At 46.0% G+C, this 17,724-nt stretch overlaps 2 protein-coding genes across 3 annotated transcripts; one reads left to right on the plus strand and one right to left on the minus strand.

The window, feature by feature from the left end:
• Positions 1-8,969: 8,969 nt before the first annotated feature.
• Rnf39 (ring finger protein 39) lies at positions 8,970-13,752 on the plus strand. 2 transcript variants are annotated; one of them, XM_076859063.1, is made up of 5 exons: positions 8,970-9,522; positions 11,112-11,134; positions 11,365-11,456; positions 12,835-13,151; positions 13,326-13,752. In XM_076859063.1, exons 1-5 carry the CDS (start codon positions 9,160-9,162, stop codon positions 13,413-13,415), a joined length of 885 nt encoding a protein of 294 aa, XP_076715178.1. In that variant the 5' UTR covers positions 8,970-9,159; the 3' UTR covers positions 13,416-13,752. The 2 variants fall into 2 exon arrangements, with proteins under 2 accessions (XP_076715178.1, XP_076715177.1); XM_076859062.1 differs by having other exon boundaries at positions 12,835-13,752.
• A 422-nt stretch (positions 13,753-14,174) lies between these two features.
• Ppp1r11 (protein phosphatase 1 regulatory inhibitor subunit 11) lies at positions 14,175-17,523 on the minus strand. The gene is made up of 3 exons (XM_076859064.1): positions 17,231-17,523; positions 16,043-16,151; positions 14,175-15,432 (listed from the first exon to the last, which is right to left on the minus strand). Exons 1-3 carry the CDS (start codon positions 17,297-17,299, stop codon positions 15,230-15,232), a joined length of 381 nt encoding a protein of 126 aa, XP_076715179.1. The 5' UTR covers positions 17,300-17,523; the 3' UTR covers positions 14,175-15,229.
• Positions 17,524-17,724: the final 201 nt, after the last annotated feature.

Genomic DNA, 17,724 nt, shown 5'->3' on the forward strand with positions numbered 1-17,724 from the left:
ATTTGTTGAATGAATGAATATAAATTATTTCCTTAGATTCTTAAAACAATTCTTTGATGTAATATATGTAATATTTTTATTCCATAGTCACAAAGCTAGCAAGAGTTGGGTTGAATCTTGAGATGCAACTATTTCCAAGCTGTGTGTATGTACTTTCATATTGTGCGGTTTCTTACTTAATTTAGCTAGGAAGCTGAAAACATGAGTTATTTCAGTGTGGTTGTTTATTTTGTTGTGGTTATTATTGTTGTTGTTTGTTTTTGATACTGAAGCTTGAACCCAGGGATGCTTTACCATTGAAATTACATCCCAGGCCCTTTTTACTCTTTAGACAGGGTTTCTCTAAGTTTATGAGGCTGGTCATGAGCTGGAAATCTTCCTGCATCAGCCTATTTGAGTTGCTGGGATTATAGGTAGGTACCACTGTACTCAGTAATTAGTTCAACTTTTAAATGAGAGGGTTTGAGCCTGGAATAATAGCATACACCCAAATCTCAGCACCTAGGGAGGTTGAGGCAGGAGGATCCCAAGTTCAATGTTAGCTTCAGCAAGTTAGCCAGGCCCTATCTCCAATATATACTAAAGGACTGGCAATGTAGCCCAGTGGGTAAAGCCTTCCCCAACCAACCACCTGGTGTCCAATTCCCAGTACCCACACACACACCCAAATTTAAATAACAAAATAAATGAAGGGGTTTGGACTGGTGGATTTCCCATCTGCTAGAAGATGAGGCCTGCTCCTTCCTCCAGAGCCTTCTCAACTGCTTCAGTCAAGTTCTTCTCCCTCCTCCCCACTTCAACATTTCCTGAGGCCCAGGGAAGAGAGGGTAAGTGGTTTACCAGGTCTATTGGAAGACTGTGAATCACAGAACCATGGGAAATTTTTCTGGTTTTGGCTATCTACATTCTACCCTTCCTGATGGCTTAGCCTCTGATTCTGTCCAGGAAATAGGATGACAATAAATAAAAAGAAAGAAGAGAGAAGGAGAAAATGTGGTGGAGAGAGCAGGGAGATAGGTAAGAGGAAGAGAACAGTGAGGTTAAGTACATGTCTGGGAATATTCTGCAGAGAGGAGAGGCAGTCCTTGTGCAGGGCTGTTCATCTGAACCAGGAAGACTCAACACTCTGTATCTCCTCTCTTATGATCCCATTCCCGTTTCAGTAATTGCATCTTGCTTTGACCCAGTTGTTCACTCGAGGAATTAGAAACTCATCCTTGATTTTCCTCGCTCTCATCCCATAAAGACCTCTTCAATGCTTTTGTCAGTTCTATCTATAAAATGTATTTCAAATTGGCCTGCTCACTCCAGCTCCACTGAATTCCACAAACTCAAGCCAACAACATCTCTTGCCTAAACAACTGGAATGTTTTTCTTCAGAATGATCACCTTGAATAGATCTGGGGAATGTTATTAGTATGTAGTAGCCCTAGGTCTTCCCCATTATACTCTTGTCTTATTTCACTACTCAGAACTGAAGACTTCTTGATTTAATACCTTCTTATGTCTTCATCACTACCCGTTCTCTAGCCCTCATATGCTTTTTTTTTCTCTCTGTGTATGATGAACTCCTCATCTATCAGGTTTACCCTTAAATATTACCTCCTTAGAGAGGCCTTCCTCAAGCCTTCATCAAACTTAGAACTCAGGCTATTAGTATCTGTGCTGGATACTAAGTTATCAGATTTCACAAATAAAAATATTTTATTTTTATAAACATTTTTTAAATAATTTTTTTAATATTTATTTTTTTTAGTTATCGGCGGACACAACATCCTTGTCCGTACGTGGTGCTGAGGATCGAACCCGAGCCGCACGCATGCCAGGCGAGCACGCCACCGCTTGAGCCACATCCCCAGCCCCTATAAACATTTTTATATTTATAAAATATATATATATATATATATAATAGGCTCATGCCTGTTATCCCAGAGGTTCAGGAGGCTGAGACAGAAGGATCATGAGTTCAAAGACAGCCTCAGCAATGGCAAGGCGCTAAGCAACTCAGTGAGATCCTGTCTTTAAATAAAATACAAAATAGGGCTGGAGATATGGCTCAGTGGTTGAGTGTCGCTGAGTTCAATCCCCGGTACCTAATAATAATAAATAAATAAAAATAAAGGATGCCCACTTATATATGCATTTAGATAAATAATGAATAATTATTTAGTATAAATATGCCTCCATTCAATATTTGGGGATACTTTACACTAAAAAATTAATTGTTCAGGAAATTTGCTCACATGTGGAAGCTAGAGAGGAAAAAGAAAAAGAAATAGATGAGGGGATCATTAGAATAGAGGAAAGGGACTAAAATCCTGAATGGGACGAGGAGAGGGAAAGGAGACATACAAGGGAATGATACTGGTCAGGTTATATGTTATATTGTGCACATGTATGAATATGTATAATAAATTCCATCACTATGCACAACTATAATGCACCAAAAAATGGAAAAATTAAAATAAAATGAATGTTAAAATATATACAAATTGGACCATATAAACCCCAATTAAAAGCTTAGAAGAAAGCCCAGCTCCTTATGCTGTTCCTTAAAGTCCTGCACAGCCTGGCTCTTGGTATGGCTCTAATCCCAAGTCAAACCATTTTCATAGCACTTCACTTTTCAATAACATTGTTCCCACTTCAAGGCCTTTGCACCTGCCACTGCCTAGAGGACTCTCCTCCAATTCTTTTCGATACTGGATCCCTCTCATCTATCATGGCTCAGCTCAAATGTCATTCCTCAGAGAAGTTTTCCTACTAAGAGTAGTGCATGCCTCCTCCGGTTAAGTCTTCTTACATTACCCACTTTATATTCCTTAAAGCATTTATCATAATCTATAATTAGTTTCTTAATTTGTTTGCTTGCTTATTGTTGATGTCTCCTAATAGAATTTAAATTGCCAGAGGACAAGGCACTGTGTCTGGCTTGTTTTCTACAGTTCCCTTAACTCCTAGAACAGTGCTGGGCACATAGTAGGTGCTCAGTAAATAGTCATTGAATGATTAAATGGAATAGTTGGATGAATACACAGCTCTTAAAGGAATGCTGATAACAGGTTGAGGAACAAAAAAACCTGGGGAGCATTGGGAAGAGAAGTGATAGTGGATATTTAAAGGGGAATTTAAAGAGTGAATAAAAAAAATCACTTAATGAGACCCTAACTCAAAACTTAAAAAAAAAAAAATGTTGGGTGTGATAGCGCATGCTTGTAATCCCAGTGGCTCAAGAAGCTAAGTTAGGAAGATGGTAAGTTCAAAGCCAGTCTCATCAATTTAGCAAGACCCTAAGCAATTTAGTGAGACCCTGTGTCAAAATAAAAATAAATAAATAAGGGATGAGGATATGGTTCAGAGGTTAAGCGCCTCTGGGTTTAATCCCTGGTAGAAAGGAAGGAAGAAAGGAAAGAAAAAAAGAAAGAAAGAAAGAAAGAAAGAAAGAAAGAAAGAAAGAAAGAAAGAAAGAAAGAAAGAGAGAAAGAAAGAAAGAAAGAAAGAAAGAAAGAAAGAAAGAAAGAAAGAAAGAAAGAAAAAGAATCAGTGTCATTGACAAGGGGGTTGTTAGAAGGAGAGAGAACAAATGAGCATCCAGGATGAACTTGAAGAAGGCACAACATCTCAAAGGTTATCTCTAAATAGGTGTTTAAAGAGAGAGAGAAGAAAGAATTTCTCATTAGGGGTAGAAAATACAAAGTAAAGTCTCAGAAAAAAAGAAAGTAGTGCTTAAGAGAACAAGCACAGAATTTGAAACCAATTCAATAGATTTGAATTTCAGCCCTGGGTCCCCCTCCTACCAGCTCTTTGAGCCTAGTCAAATCCTGGATGATGCCCAAGGCTCAGTGACCTCTCTAAAATGACTGGATGTGGCCCACAGCTCTTACTGGGTTAAATCAGAGGATAAACTGTGAGGGTGACATTCCTGTAACAACACAGGTCATGTTGTTGAGCATCAGGGCTGATGGGATTGATCTGTGAATCTTCTACCTTAATTCCACCCCATTCTTGTTCTTGCATCAGGGGATGTTTTACCCAGAATCCTTGGAGCAGTTATTTAGAAAAATTACCCTGTGGTAAGAGAACTTTCATTTACATTAAAGCACATTGTAAACTGTGGAGTCTAAAAAAAAATGTAAATATAGAAACAATCAAAATTTAATAAAATCTTTGCAAATGACTTAACAAGTGAGAACTGAAAAAGAATTGTGGTCTCCTTCACTTGTGCTTATTACCTGCTGGGTCTTCTTTCCCACTTGAAGCTTTCTCCCTCCCAAATCCTTCCCATTCTTTGCTCAGGCTTCTTTCATTTCTCTGTCACTCAGCTCAACCAACTCTCCTTTCCTTTTTATAGGTCACCTCCTCTAGGATGCCTTTCTGAAATCATTCCCACTCATCCTCCATTCTGTCAACAGAATTCTCCATCTTCGCCTCTCAGTGCACTCAATGATGAATGCACCTTATCTGCTTTATTCCACTCCCTAATTTAGTAATGACAGATTTTAGTTGATGATGGATACACTTTACCTGTCTTATCACACTTTCTTAAGGGCAGGGACCATGACTGTTCTGACATCTGTCTCCCAAAACCTTCCTCATACCCCTCTCCACTTTTTCTACCTCTCCCACTTGAAGGCTTAAAGACTTGTGGACTACTTAAAAGGACAGCATATTACTGATGGTGGAGCAGAGATAGACAGGAGAGAAGGAAATGAAAGGAGAGAAGAATGAAATGAAAGGAGAGAAGAGAACAAAAAAAGAAAATGGGGGGAAAAAAGAAAGGGAGGGGCTACGGCCTGTCCCACCTCTGATGTTCCCCAGTGTCAAGTGTGGGTATGAAGAAGGTGTGAGAATGGTTATGTGGGAGGAACCTTCATTAAGGAAGGAGATGTGTATGTTAACAGAGTGGCAGGATCCATTCTCAATCAGCCAGAGCAAGCAAAGCCAAGCCAGCATACATGAAATCACCACCACCCTTCCTGCTCTCTGCAGAAAGAATGAACTCAAATGGGTATTGGAGGATCAAGTGTAGAGTTGTTAGGGAGTCTGGAGAGGGAGGGAGAAGGTTTTGAGAAGTGAGATATTTCCTGGCAGAGTCTGTCTCCAAATGCCTTTTCCCTTACCAGTGTCCTAGAACCATTAGGTATGAACTCATGATAACCAGGGTGTAGAATCTTCATCATTTAGTTATAGAAGGGAAATGACAACTAGTCATGAGCTTCTTCAGTCAGACTGAGCACCATGTCTCATATCACATGAGCATTCTATAAGCACCATGCCTGGCACTGGCCAGTAAGAAAAGATGATGATGATGATGATGATGATGATGATGATGATGATGATGATGATGATGATTTTGGTACTGGGGATTGAGTCCAGGGGTACTTCACTGCTGAGCCACATCCCCAGCCCTTTTTATTTTGAGACAGGTTCTTGCTAAGTTTCTTCAAGACTTGCTAAGTTGCTGAATCTGGCCTCCAATTTGCGATCCTTCTGCCTCAGCCTCCAGAGTCACTGGTATTACAGGCTTGTGCAACCATGCTCAACGAGGAAAGACTATTGATTGAAAAGGATAAGAATGTCCTTGTCTGGAATTTAGAGGGTGTCAGCAGAGTCAAAGGATCCTCTCACTTTGCTCAATCAGTGATGAGTAATTAAAAAACTGAGACTAGGTTTACCAGGACACCATGCCAGGCACTGTTCCCTGTGCATGTCAAGCAGCAGTGAAGGTGAATGTTAGGTTCCTATTCCTATACTGCTTACCGTCTGTTGGATGGAAATAATAAATAGACCATTGTAGGCACTCAGAAATGCTGTGAAGACAATAAGTCTGAGTAAAGAGATAGTGAATGCCTTTGAGCAAAACTACTTGAGATGTAAGTGGTAAAGAAGTCCTCTTGGGGGACTGAGGGTAAGGGTTAATGGTAGAGGGCTCACTTAGCATGCACAAGGCCCTGGTTCAATACTCTAGTACTGAAAGAAAAGAAAAAATTCTCTCAAGAATATGTTACCTTTGGATTGAGACTACAATGAGAAGATAAAGAGCCATGTGAAGCTCTGGAGGAGGAGGGCCCAGGCAGAAAGAAAGCAAAGGCTGTGCTATGAGATCAGCCTTGGCATGCTCAAGGAACAGAAAATACAAGGCACTGCAGCTAGAGCACAAAGAATGAAATGGGAGGAGCAGGTCCACCTACACATCCCATCGAGCAATACAATGGTTTCCCCTTGGCTAAACACTGGAACCACCTGGAGAGCTTTTAAACTATGGATACCTGGGGCCCATCCCAGGAGGTTCTGTTTAATTGGTTTGGGTTATCACCTGGACATTAGAAGTTTAAAAGTTTCTCAGATGATTCTAAGGTGCCACCAAGGTGTTGAACCATTGGCAAGACTTTGAGGGCCATGGCAAGTCACTTGGATTGGTGATAGTAGATACAAGTTTCCCAAAGAGGCATTTTCCCAGTGTCTAGGCCCAGATCCAGAAAGAACTCATTGTCTAAGAGGCTTTGAAGGTGGGGATGGAGCCAGGAAAATGAAGTAATCTAGAGGAAAAGAGACTAAAGGGGATTGACAAAAAGGCCAAGAGAGACAGCAAAATCAAGAAATGGGACATATTTGGAGGCATAAAAGCAGACAAGTACAGACAGGCCCAGAAAGGTCAGAGGCTGAGGGAGAAATGTCAAACATGAATTAGTTTCCTAATGTTGCTGTAACAAATTACCACAAACACTGGCTTGACACAACATACATTAATTATCTCATAATTCTGTAATTCACAAGTCTGGAAAGGGTCTTATTGGGGTAAAATCAAGGTGTCAGCAGGACTTCATTCCTTTGGGATGCTCTAGTGGAGAGGCCATTCCCTTGGCTTTTGCAAATTCTAAAGGCCACCCACTTCCTTAGCTCCTGGATCCCTTCCTCAATCTTAAAAGCTAGCAACATCAGGCCAGGGACTTTTTTATTATTTTATTTGTAGTTGTTGATGGGAAGCATGACTTTATTTTATTTATTTATTTTCATGTAGTGCTGAGGATAAAACCCAGTGCTTCACATGTGCTAGGCAAGCACTCTACCACTGAGCTACAGCCCCAGCCCTGGCCAAGTATTTCTCATGCTGCTGTTTTCCTGGTCCTTCTTTCTGATTCCACCTTCTACTTTTAAGGACCTTTATGATTGCCGTAGACCCACCTGGATATTCTCGAATAGCCTCCCTACTTTAACTTCAACTGTTCATCAAACACAGCCCCATCTGAAAATTAATTCTCCTTTGCCATATAAGGTAGCATTCACGGTTTCCAGGAATTAGGACATGGCATCTTTGGAGGGCCATTATTCTACCTATTGTAGCATAGCAGTATATCTTTCACAAATGGATTTCAATCATATCTATAGTCTTTTGGTCAAGTTTTATCTGTGTCTTATATGAGCATTGAGCTAGGAGAATTATTCCAAAATGAATGTGCATGTGTTTGTTTGTGTAGGTTTGTTTATCATGGTGTCATATTTGAGTATCTCCCTAATAGGTATGGGGGAGGAGGAAGAAGGGTGCCTGGAGGGGGTGCCTAATAAAGCGCTGCTGCTCCACAAAGACTTGCTGCTGTTGTATTGTTGCTATTATTGACAATAAAACTAATAACAGAGTGTCTCTTTGCATGTTTTGAGTATGCCCCTCTGTCTCTAAATAATCCTGGGTGTTCACCCTGGTGCTATTTAATGTATATCTGTGATGTTTGGACTATACATTTATCTATGTCAATAAGTTTGTGCACATTTGGGCATTTGAACATCAGTGAATGCACACACATGTGGTATAACAGTGCATGATCACAGATGTATATATCACAGATATTTACTCATTCACAAACCTCCAAGGGTATCCAGGAAGGGTATCCAGGAAGAAAGGTCTTGCATGAGAGAGCCATAGAAGCTAGGAAGAGGAGAGAGCAGGAAGAAAAAGAGAAGAGGGAGGAAGAAAAGGAAGGAAGAAGAGAGAGAGCGCTAAAGGTGAGGGAAGAAGACACAAGAAAAGATCAAGGGGGAAAAAAATCAGATATCAGGAGGGAGTTCCAGGGATCTGCAGTTGAAGAAGAAGAAAGGTAAAATAAGAAGGAAGAAGAAGAAAAAGAAAAAAGGAGGAAGAGGAGGAGGAGGAGGAGGAAGAGGAGGAGGAGGAGGAGGGGGAGGAGGAAGAGGAGGAGGGGAGGAGGAGGAGGAGGAGGGGGAGGAGGAGAAGCCCCTGCCTCAGCCTGGGTGGCTCCACTTCTGATCTTCCTGCTGTGTAAATTTGGCTATCCCAACTCTCTGGGCCTCAGTAAAATAGATAATCCTTGGGTCATTTCCAAAGGAGGGAAAGAGATAAATGGAAATAAAAACACACACAGGGAAAAGTAGAGAAAGAACCAGGAGATAGAAGGAGAGAACTGAGAGTAGAACTGAGAGAGCATTATACAGACTCCTAGAGGCGGGAGTGTGGGCTTCAGAGTGTTCTTAAGTCCTTAATAGGCAAGGCAGGAAGATAAGGGAATGACTGTCATACATCAATACTCAGAGGCTTCTTAAAGCCACACAAACCAGGATCCCAGCTTCCGGCCCCCAACCCCCAGATGTAGGTGTGCCAGCCACCTGCAATGACTCACACCCTGGCGATGTGGGCACACATGCCAAGAGCGAGCCTGGGCACCCTGCCCACCCTCACACCATAGGCCTGGGAAGGGAGAGGGAATATTCGAGCTCTTCAGTGGGGGACAGGGGGTTACTCTCCCCACACAAGGCTACCTTGCCTCCAGAGCGCCCCCTAGTGACTACCTCGTAGGCTCTAGGAGCCAGGTGACCTATTCTCCCTAACCTCCTCCCCCAAAACCTCCCAGGGGAAGCGGGAGAACCTGATGAGGTGTTACGCAAGGCCTGCTGTTTACCTCCCGCAGGAGCCTCCTCCCTCCCTATAAAACCTGACGTGGTGTGGTGGGGAGACTCGCCAAGACTGAGACTCTGGTTGAAGTGAGAGGCAATCCCAGGAGACAGGCAGAAAAGCGGCATAAAGTTAATGCGGGAGTCAGAGAGAAGGACATCGAGTCAGCAAGCAGCAGGGGTGGTCCACCATCTGCGCGCTCGTAGGCGGTCGCGGTGGTCGCGCAGTGGGTGGCTCCCAGACCCCAGCTTCCCATGGAGGCGCCTGAGCTGGGCCCGGGGCTGGTGGAGCGTCTGGAGCAGCTGGCGACGTGTCCGTTGTGTGGGGGCCCCTTCGAGGACCCAGTGCTTCTGGCGTGTGAGCACAGCTTCTGTCGCGCGTGCCTGGCCCGCTGCTGGGGGAACCCGCCGCCCACCGGCACTGAGGGGTCCCCCACCGCCTGCCCCTGCTGCGGCCTGCCGTGTCCCCGCCGCAGCCTGAGGTCTAATGTGCGGCTGGCGGTGGAGGTACGAATCAGCCGCGGTCTGCGGGAGAAGCTGGCTGAGCCCGGCGCCCGCTTGGGAAGGCGCCGAGGAGGCCGCATCCCAACCATGGGCTGCCTGGACCCGCACGGAGAGGTAGGTGCCTTCGAGGGTCACCAGCTATTAATGGGGTGCGAGAGGGCTCATAAGTTCCCTGGGAAAGGCGGGAACGGCACTTGGCACCCCAAAGTCCTTGTGGAAGTTTAGGTAAGGGTGAAGTTGGAGAGAGAATTGCAAAGAATAAGGAGGCAGGGTCTAACCCGGTCCTCAAGGTGAGAGGTGCCGGGAAGGACGATGGTAAGGGATTGACACTGTTCGGAGGAGGAGGATGGACAGATGCTGTGAAAGGAGCAAGAGAGAAGAGGTTGGACAGGAAGAGACAGGCGAGTAGTATACAGAGCACGGGACCCCTCGAGACCATGCAAAGAGTACGGGAATTACGGGGACTCCAAAGCGTCCAGGAGGAGCAGAGCTGGCCGAGGGGAGAGATCCTGCTTGCAGAAGGGCAAGTGACCCAGGCTAGCGCGAATAGGAAGCCCGGGAGGATGGTAAGAGATATCAGAACGAGGGTCGAGAGTGGAAGAAGGCGGAGAAAACGCGGAGTGGAGGGGAGGGAAAGGGGGAGACTGATAAAAAGGACGGAGAAAGGAGGGGGAGCAGATCCAACAATCCCTTTAGTGTTGGGCCCCTTCCTCAGACCTTAGATGTGTGTTGTTATTATTGTTGTTTTCAGCTCCTCCCAGATCCCCAGGCAGGGATGGCGACAGGTGGAGGCAAGGTCCGGGAGAACAGCCGTTGGGGCCTCTGGCTTCCCTCCACGCACCAGCTTTATTTATCGCCTCCACACCCCCTCCTAGCCCCGTACTCCTTGGCCACCAACCAACCCCATTCCCTTGCTCGACCCCCAGGCGTCTGAGGCTGGCTTCTCCCCAGCAACCCAGCCGGTCTTGGGTCTCGCTTCCGCCCTTTGAAGTCTTCCTAGACCTAATTAGTCTTGGTGTAATTGGCATAATTAGGCAAATTGCCTTTCCTCTTCTCTTTCCCCCTTGCCACCACACCAGCCAACTCCAGCCATCCTCACTGGGCAGTGAAGAGGGGGAGGGGAATGTCCCACTATTTGGAGGGGATCCAGCGCCCTCTTCTGGCTCCCATGATTCTCTGCAAGATCTATTGGGCCTCTTGGGACAGGTCCTCCAAGTCCAGTTGCCTCCCTGGCACAGGGGAGACACAAAGCAAAGGACCCAATAAACGCCACTGGGCTTTTATAGCAAGATGGGAAGCAGCGTTATTGTAAGGCTTTTATATACCAACTCTTAGCTCAAGGGCTCTGGGTGTGTATTTGGTCATGTGATGGCGGGTGGGGGTGGACATTTGTCTGGGATACACTCTGGAATGTGATAAGGATAGCACTAGTGAAAGAGAGAATAGAACTAAGAAGGCAAATGAGGAAAATAAGGTCTCTTGGGACAAGAAATAGTCTGGAGAATGGGAATTGAGAACCTTTGTGGAATAAAGAGGGGAAAGGCAACAGTGGGGGCACTGGGGGAAAAGAAGGTGATCACTCTGAGAGGTGGGGAGGAATATTACCCACTTAGAGTTCCCCTGAGAAGCAGGGAGGAGGGGAGAGGACTCCCCACAGTATGAAACTCAGAGCTCACATCCATGTTTTCTTTTGTCCATCCCAGGATATTAGGAAGACGTGGAGGCGGTAAGTTTCACGTTTACTCTTTCTTCCTTTCTACTATCAGCAGTCATAGCCATCACCTTACCACTGGGCCCATATCTTTATCCCCACTAATAGGCAGTGTTTCTGGGGTATTGGCCTCATCTATTTCTGCTCCAGAGAACTGAGAGGGTTAGGAGTAAGGACTTCAGAATCAGCATCAGAAAGCAAAGGAGTGTCTAATGATTTCCTGACTCTTCGTCTTATCTGTCCAGATTTGATGCCCCAGCACCCAAGTTGTCTAACTCAGAGGAAGATCTCCCTGATGATTATCCAGTGGTCAAAAACATGCTTCACAGACTGACAGGTAAGGAAGAATGTAGGGAGGGAACTGAATAAGAGGCTGTGTTAACTTTGTACCCTTTTAGTTCTCAAAAATGGTTATTTCTTAGGACTGCTATAACAATGTATCATAATCTTTGTGGCTTATACAACAGACAGTTATCCTAAATTCTAGAGGTAGAAATCTGAAATCAAGGTGTCAGAAGTATTGGTTTCTTCTAAGGACTGAGGAAGAATCTGTTCCTCATGTCTGTGCTAGCTTCTCATGGCCTTACTAATTCCTTGGCTCAGAGATGGTCAGCACATTATCTTCCTCCTGTTTGCATCTGTCTGTGACCAAATTCCTTCCCTTTTTATAAAGCAGCAGGCATACTGAATTAGGGCCCACCCTAACTACTTCATTTTAACTTTATTACCTCTGTAAAAAGCCTATTTTCATATAAGGTCAATTCCAAGATATTGGGGTCTTCAGCATACCTTTTTTTTTTGGGGGGGGGTACAATTTAACCCAGAAGAGTATCTGTCCTCAATTCTTCGTATTCCAGCCATTTTCTTCTTCCTTTTTCATACATTCAAACAGACCCAGGAAGTCAGCTGCCTCCTAGGAATCTCTCCTTCTACCACTTCATATCATTCTTCTCTACAGAGCCTCTTCCTTCCCCTTCTTTCCTTGCTCTCCACCCTTCTTTCAATTGCTTAGAGAAGATATTTCATCCTTTTAGTCACCCATCATCTCACCTAATCCAATTACTTCTAGTACCCCAATCCAGAAATCTTCCCTCAAAGCACCTCATACATACAAGACAATGTGTGTGTTTTCCTGATCCCTTTGGCTATCACCTCCTTCTCTCTCCTCTGCAACACACCTCCCAAAGAAATAGGCCTGTCCACCCCCACCTATGCTTGTGGGTGGGTGGCCTGGTTTTGCAGGATACCTTGAATTCTTCGTTTTGCCCCTCCCCTTTGTCTCTGGGGTTCTATCAGGTATCAGTCTTTCTCTTTAGATCCACCTTTCCTATCCTGCTGACCCAGCTCCCATGCTCCACCCCAGATGCTGCATATTGAAATATGAGTCTTCATTCCTTCCCATGTAGTCGGGTCAGTCTCACCCTTCCTTTCTCTAACACTACAAATCAGAGGGAAACCTTTGCTCTTTGAGCTGTGCCTCCTTCCCTGTGTTCCTTCCTCACGACCAATTCCACAGAAGTTGTGCATAGTCCCTATCCTGTCCAGGCCTGGTCTTCATAAGCCTTTATCCTTTTTGGTCCTGCAGCCTCCTTTTGACCTCATTTGTAGGGTCTTCAACAGTCTCTTGTGTACTGGCTACTGCCTATTGTCTGCGCTACCCCGCCGGATTTAGAAACCCCTCTCACATAGTCCTCTCCTTGCCTCCTCCTTTCCAGCCGACTTGACGCTGGACCCTGGCACCGCACACCGCCGCCTGCTCATCTCCACTGACCGTCGCAGCGTCCGACTGGCCCCACCAGGCACCCCTGTACCCCTGGACGGCCCCGCGCGCTTCGATCAGCTCCCAGCGGTACTAGGTGCACAGGGCTTCGGGGCCGGCCGCCATTGCTGGGAAGTGGAGACCGCGGATGCTGCCTCTTACGGAGACTCTTCCGGAGAGGATGAGGACGACGGGGAGAGCTGCTATGCGGTGGGCGCTGCCGGGGAATCGGTGCAACGCAAAGGCCGCATCAGGCTGTGCCCAGCGGAGGCCGTGTGGGCAGTGGAAGGCCGCGGCGGCCGCCTGTGGGCCCTCACTGCACCGGAGCCCACCCTGCTGGGTGGCGCTGGACCACCGCCGAAGCGCATTCGTGTGGACTTGGACTGGGAGCGGGGCCGCGTGGCCTTCTACGACGGCCGCTCATTGGACTTGCTCTTCGCCTTCCAGGCGCCCGGACCCCTGGGGGAGCGCGTATTCCCTCTGCTTTGCACTTGTGATCCCCGGGCCCCACTCCGCATTGTGCCAGGAGAAGGCTGAGAGCCTCCCTCCTGGCCCCTGAGTTTGGACCAGCTACTTTGAGGCTGTTTCCTTTAGTTGCTGAAACGGGTTCATAAGTCTATGCAATAGTATTAATAAGCACTCATCACCAATTCTCATTATCCCCATCCCCACAAACCTTACCAGGCCTCTAGGCTTTCACATCCTTGCCCCAAATCCAATAGCTCCTGCCCCCTTTCTCTTGGGGAATATCCCCACCCCACTACTTCAGTACTTTCTGTTAGTTCTCCCTTTCTACACTATTCTAGGTCTCAATTGTGGAATTGGTTCAGCTTGTTAAGTACTGGTGAGCCATCCACATTTACTACACAGAGGTCCTGGCTTTCTTAACTTCAAAGGGTTCAGTGCCTTCTTCACTGTTGGAAGGCTTGTGCTTCCTGGTCCTGTCCATTTTGAGGTTTCTCCTCAAGAGAGAAAAAGCCTTTTCCTAAAACAAGAAGCTTGAGGCTGGTTAGGCCCTAGGGACCTCTAGGAAGCTTAATAGCACACCCACTTTTTTTCAGGATGGTGGGGGGAGTGTAAGCCAGTTCTATTCTACCTTCCTTTTGTGACTGCTTTCTGTGCTCACAAATTTTGCCTATTAAAACCCTTTGTAAAATTTTCCCCTGCACATACTCACAAAAAAGAATGAATGGTGCTACCCCTCTTTTCCTCAACCTGGGAGACACCCAGACATCCCCAAATGCATCCTTATACATAGTCTCACATCATTCCACCCCATGTATAAATGGGCCCGTATTTAACACATTTTGTGATGTTGGGTTATTTATTTTGTGCATCTGTGGCAATAAATGAGATCTCAGTGCTGATATGGATTTGACTGATCTCTGCAACTGTGCATGGCAAGAGACCTGGAAAATGATAACCAGGTCCCAGTGAAGGGTGGGGAGGACTGAGAGAGCTGGATATCTGGGTTGGCAGATGCATCAAAGCCTAGGAAGGAAGGGGTAGGAGTGTAATACAGGGTACATACCCCCATCTGTTTGCTCTCTCCCTTTTCCTTCCTCTCCCAGGGTCCTAGGCCCCTGGGATATGTTGGATGGCTCTGAAACTAAAGGATGAAAGGCTGAAAAGATAGTTGGCTCTAAGTGACCAATATCAAATTATCTGTCAAAAATCCTACATCAAATGAAAAGGGTGGGGACAAAGGACATGACTTTCTTGTTCCACTTTCCCTTAGAAGTGAGAATGACAAAGACCTCTTTCTCTAACTCCGTTTGAGGGCATGAAGGGGTAGGAAGGAGGGGAAAATTTGGGAGCCCTGCAGTGTCCCATAAGACCTCATATCCTATAGGCAAGAACTAAGATTAGGGATTATATAAATGCATAAGTGGAAAAGCTCTAAGCCAAGATTAACAAGCACAGCTGGGGTGAGATGCCTGGAATCTGACTGGGACCCTGGCAGTGAAAGCTGGGACTACTGAAAACCCAGTTTAAGTGTTTGGGACTCAAATTGAGGGTGCGAGGGGCCAAGATAACTGGATCCCAGGACAGGCAGTTTGGCAGTAAGAACAAAGGAAAGAGACTGGGACCAAGATGCCTAGATCCCTGGTAAGGATGGGACTGGAAAGAGAAATGAGGGCTGGAAGAACCCAGAAGACTGGGTTCCGGAATAGCAGCAAGTCAGAATTCCAGGATCTCTGTCCACCCTCCTCTACTTCTTCCCTCTATGAGGCAAAGAAAAGGGAAGAAGGGGGCTGAAGAAGAAATCAAACCATGGATTTAGCCCCCAGGTAGCCACATGGATACATTCAGGGCCAGACAGACACAGGAATGATGGGGGAAAGAGGAATTTAGTGCTGCATCGGCCCTGGAGGGGGCTGGGAGGGGTCTGGAGGCTGAGGAGGGGTAGTAGGGGTCGGTCCTGGGGTTGCTTGACTCCGTCCTTTGCGGTGGCCCCGAACACAGTGTGTATGACCACAGCCTTCCTCGTCCTCGTCCTCACTCTCCGTGGAGCTCTCACCAAAGGCCCGAGGTTTCTCATAAATACAGCAGCCTGGATTTGGAGGGAGGAGCTCAGTTAAAAAGAAGGAAGAATAAGATGTTCAATCAGTGCCATTCCTACTGGATCTCTGAAAATTCCTACTTCCACCTCTGTTTCCTCCTACCTTCTAGGATACAGTTTTCCCAGGCCCATTCCCTGGGACTCAGGCACTAACCCCTTTTATTTTGGGGGTACTGGGGACCAAACCCAGGGAGACTCTATCACTGAACTGCATCCCCAGTCCTTTTTTTTTTTTTGAAACAGGGTTTTACTTAAAGTTATAGAGATTGTCCTCAAACTTATAACCCTCCTGCCTCTCAATCTCCTGAGTTGCTAGGATAATAGGTGCACCCTACTGCCCCTGGCCCCTTTAGACAGACAAGAATCTGAAACCCTGCTACTCCTACTTCTTATACCTCTTGCCATCAGACCTTGATATATCACTGTTCTAGCCCCTTCCTACCTTTTTCCTTCTAACTTTAACCTCTTTTCCCTGAGAACCACCAAAAGAATCACCAAGAAAGTGACAGAATTGTGAGCATCTGGGCCAGTGGATGTTAGAAGGTAGATATACAGGAAGAAATCTAAACTCTAGGGTTCCTCTGAGCCCACAATAACTCACATTTTGATGAACGGCGTCCCATGTGTTCATTGTCTACTGTGTCACTCGTCCATTCCACTTTTTTTTCTGGCTTCCTTTTCCGAAGTTTGATAGTTAGACTCCGGTTCTCCTAAGGTTCAGAGGCATGAGCATACATATTAGTCTCCTACTGACTTCCTATTCCCTCCCAGAGGATCTCCTTTCTTTTCTTCCCTAGCTCAATCAGTTCCACAATACAACACAGAGGAGCCAAGTACTGGAAGAAAATAAAATAGAACAGGTCTTTGCCCTCAGGGCGTCCTTAACGGATATAATTTCCTGTTCTCAATAACCATCAGTATACAAAGAAGACACAATTTCTAACCTAGGGAAGATCCCAGCAAATCTTCAAAGGAAAATACAATCCTTGTTGCTTCTCTGTCTTTCTGCCCATATCATCCTTGGTGGTATTAGTACATAAACATTACTTTCAGTCCCCAGTGACTAATCTTTGGTCTTTTTTCTCCAGATTCCCCTATTCCTTTTCCCATTGAAGGAGGAACTTCATTCATTCTTACCTCACTCATTCCCAAAACCACCTTCCCCATCTCTTATCCACCTATTTCCTCTCATCCTTAATAACAATTATTACTAACTCCCTTAATTTGGAGATTAAACCCAGTGCAATTATCTTCCTTTGAAAGCAACTTAACTTGTTCTTGCAAATATACTACTTGTTTTCCCACTCACATCCTCCCCTCTGATTTCTGAAAATACTACCTTCATCTTCTTCATTTCCTCTATTTCCTTTTATTCTCAAGCACTTAATAGCTATGTATTAATAAGCATGCTTCTGGTTAAATACCCCTACAGCTGGCTTTCAACCATACTTTCCTACATTGACCTTTCATTTCCTCCCAGCACTTTTCTTGTTCCTTAATTCACAATTTCCTTTTTATTATTTATACGCTTATTACAAACCACTACCCCAAGCAGCAACACCTATATCCCAACTATGACGTCCTACTGCATGTCTCTGCAACAGCCTCCTGCACCATCTCTGTCACTCCAAATATCCCCAATCCCTTGCGATTCTCTCAACCTCAGATATTTAATCCCAGACCTCCCAGATTCCCATGCCCAGTCGCTCCTTCACCTTTCGAAAGCCCTGCGCCCTCCCTCCCGGTATCTCCCAGACCCCTAAAGAGCACCGCCCCCCGCCTTTCTCACGGGCTCGGTTGTCACGGTAACCGTTGTCTCAGTGACGGTCTCACTCAGCCCGGCCCCTGCCTCGGCCATGGCTAAGGCTGAGGAAGAGGAGGAGGGGAGGAAGGGGAATAATACACCCTTCCCTTTTTTCTGTGTCTCTGGGTTCTAAGAGAATCGGTATCCGATTCAGGTTAGTAGCAAGGATCCTCGGCCTCCTTTTTTCCCCCTCCTCCAGGGCCTCCGTTTCCCCACCCGTGGGGATAACCTGTCCAACCCCACTTCCGGCTCTCCACTTCCGGGTGTGACGCATTCTGCAGTCCCGCATTTCCCTTCCCCAGCACCAAATGCGTCAAAGCGCAGGCGTCGCCAGTTTAGTTCCGCCTTAATGTGACAGCGCGCAGGCGCTGCAAGAAGGCGAAACAAATTCAGCGGAAGGGGCGTCACTGCGGGTGTGGAAAGAGGGCATTCGGGGGTTAAAGCAGAAAGGGGCGCCTGGAGGGGTAGGGTTGGGTCAG

Source organism: Callospermophilus lateralis, chromosome 6 (genome assembly GCF_048772815.1).
Source record: "Callospermophilus lateralis isolate mCalLat2 chromosome 6, mCalLat2.hap1, whole genome shotgun sequence".
Classification (NCBI taxonomy): domain Eukaryota; kingdom Metazoa; phylum Chordata; class Mammalia; order Rodentia; family Sciuridae; genus Callospermophilus; species Callospermophilus lateralis.

Coding starts and splice junctions, on each gene's coding strand:
- Rnf39 (XM_076859062.1), top strand. CDS start 9,160: ATGGAGGCGCCTGAGCTGGGCCCGGGGCTGGTGGAGCGTCTGGAGCAG. Junction 9,523..11,111: donor GCCTGGACCCGCACGGAGAG/GTAGGTGCCTTC, acceptor TGTCCATCCCAG/GATATTAGGAAGACGTGGAG. Junction 11,135..11,364: donor ATTAGGAAGACGTGGAGGCG/GTAAGTTTCACG, acceptor TTATCTGTCCAG/ATTTGATGCCCCAGCACCCA.
- Ppp1r11 (XM_076859064.1), bottom strand. CDS start 17,299: ATGGCCGAGGCAGGGGCCGGGCTGAGTGAGACCGTCACTGAGACAACG. Junction 16,152..17,230: donor TTACCGTGACAACCGAGCCC/GTGAGAAAGGCG, acceptor TCTGAACCTTAG/GAGAACCGGAGTCTAACTAT. Junction 15,433..16,042: donor GGGACGCCGTTCATCAAAAT/GTGAGTTATTGT, acceptor CTCCAAATCCAG/GCTGCTGTATTTATGAGAAA.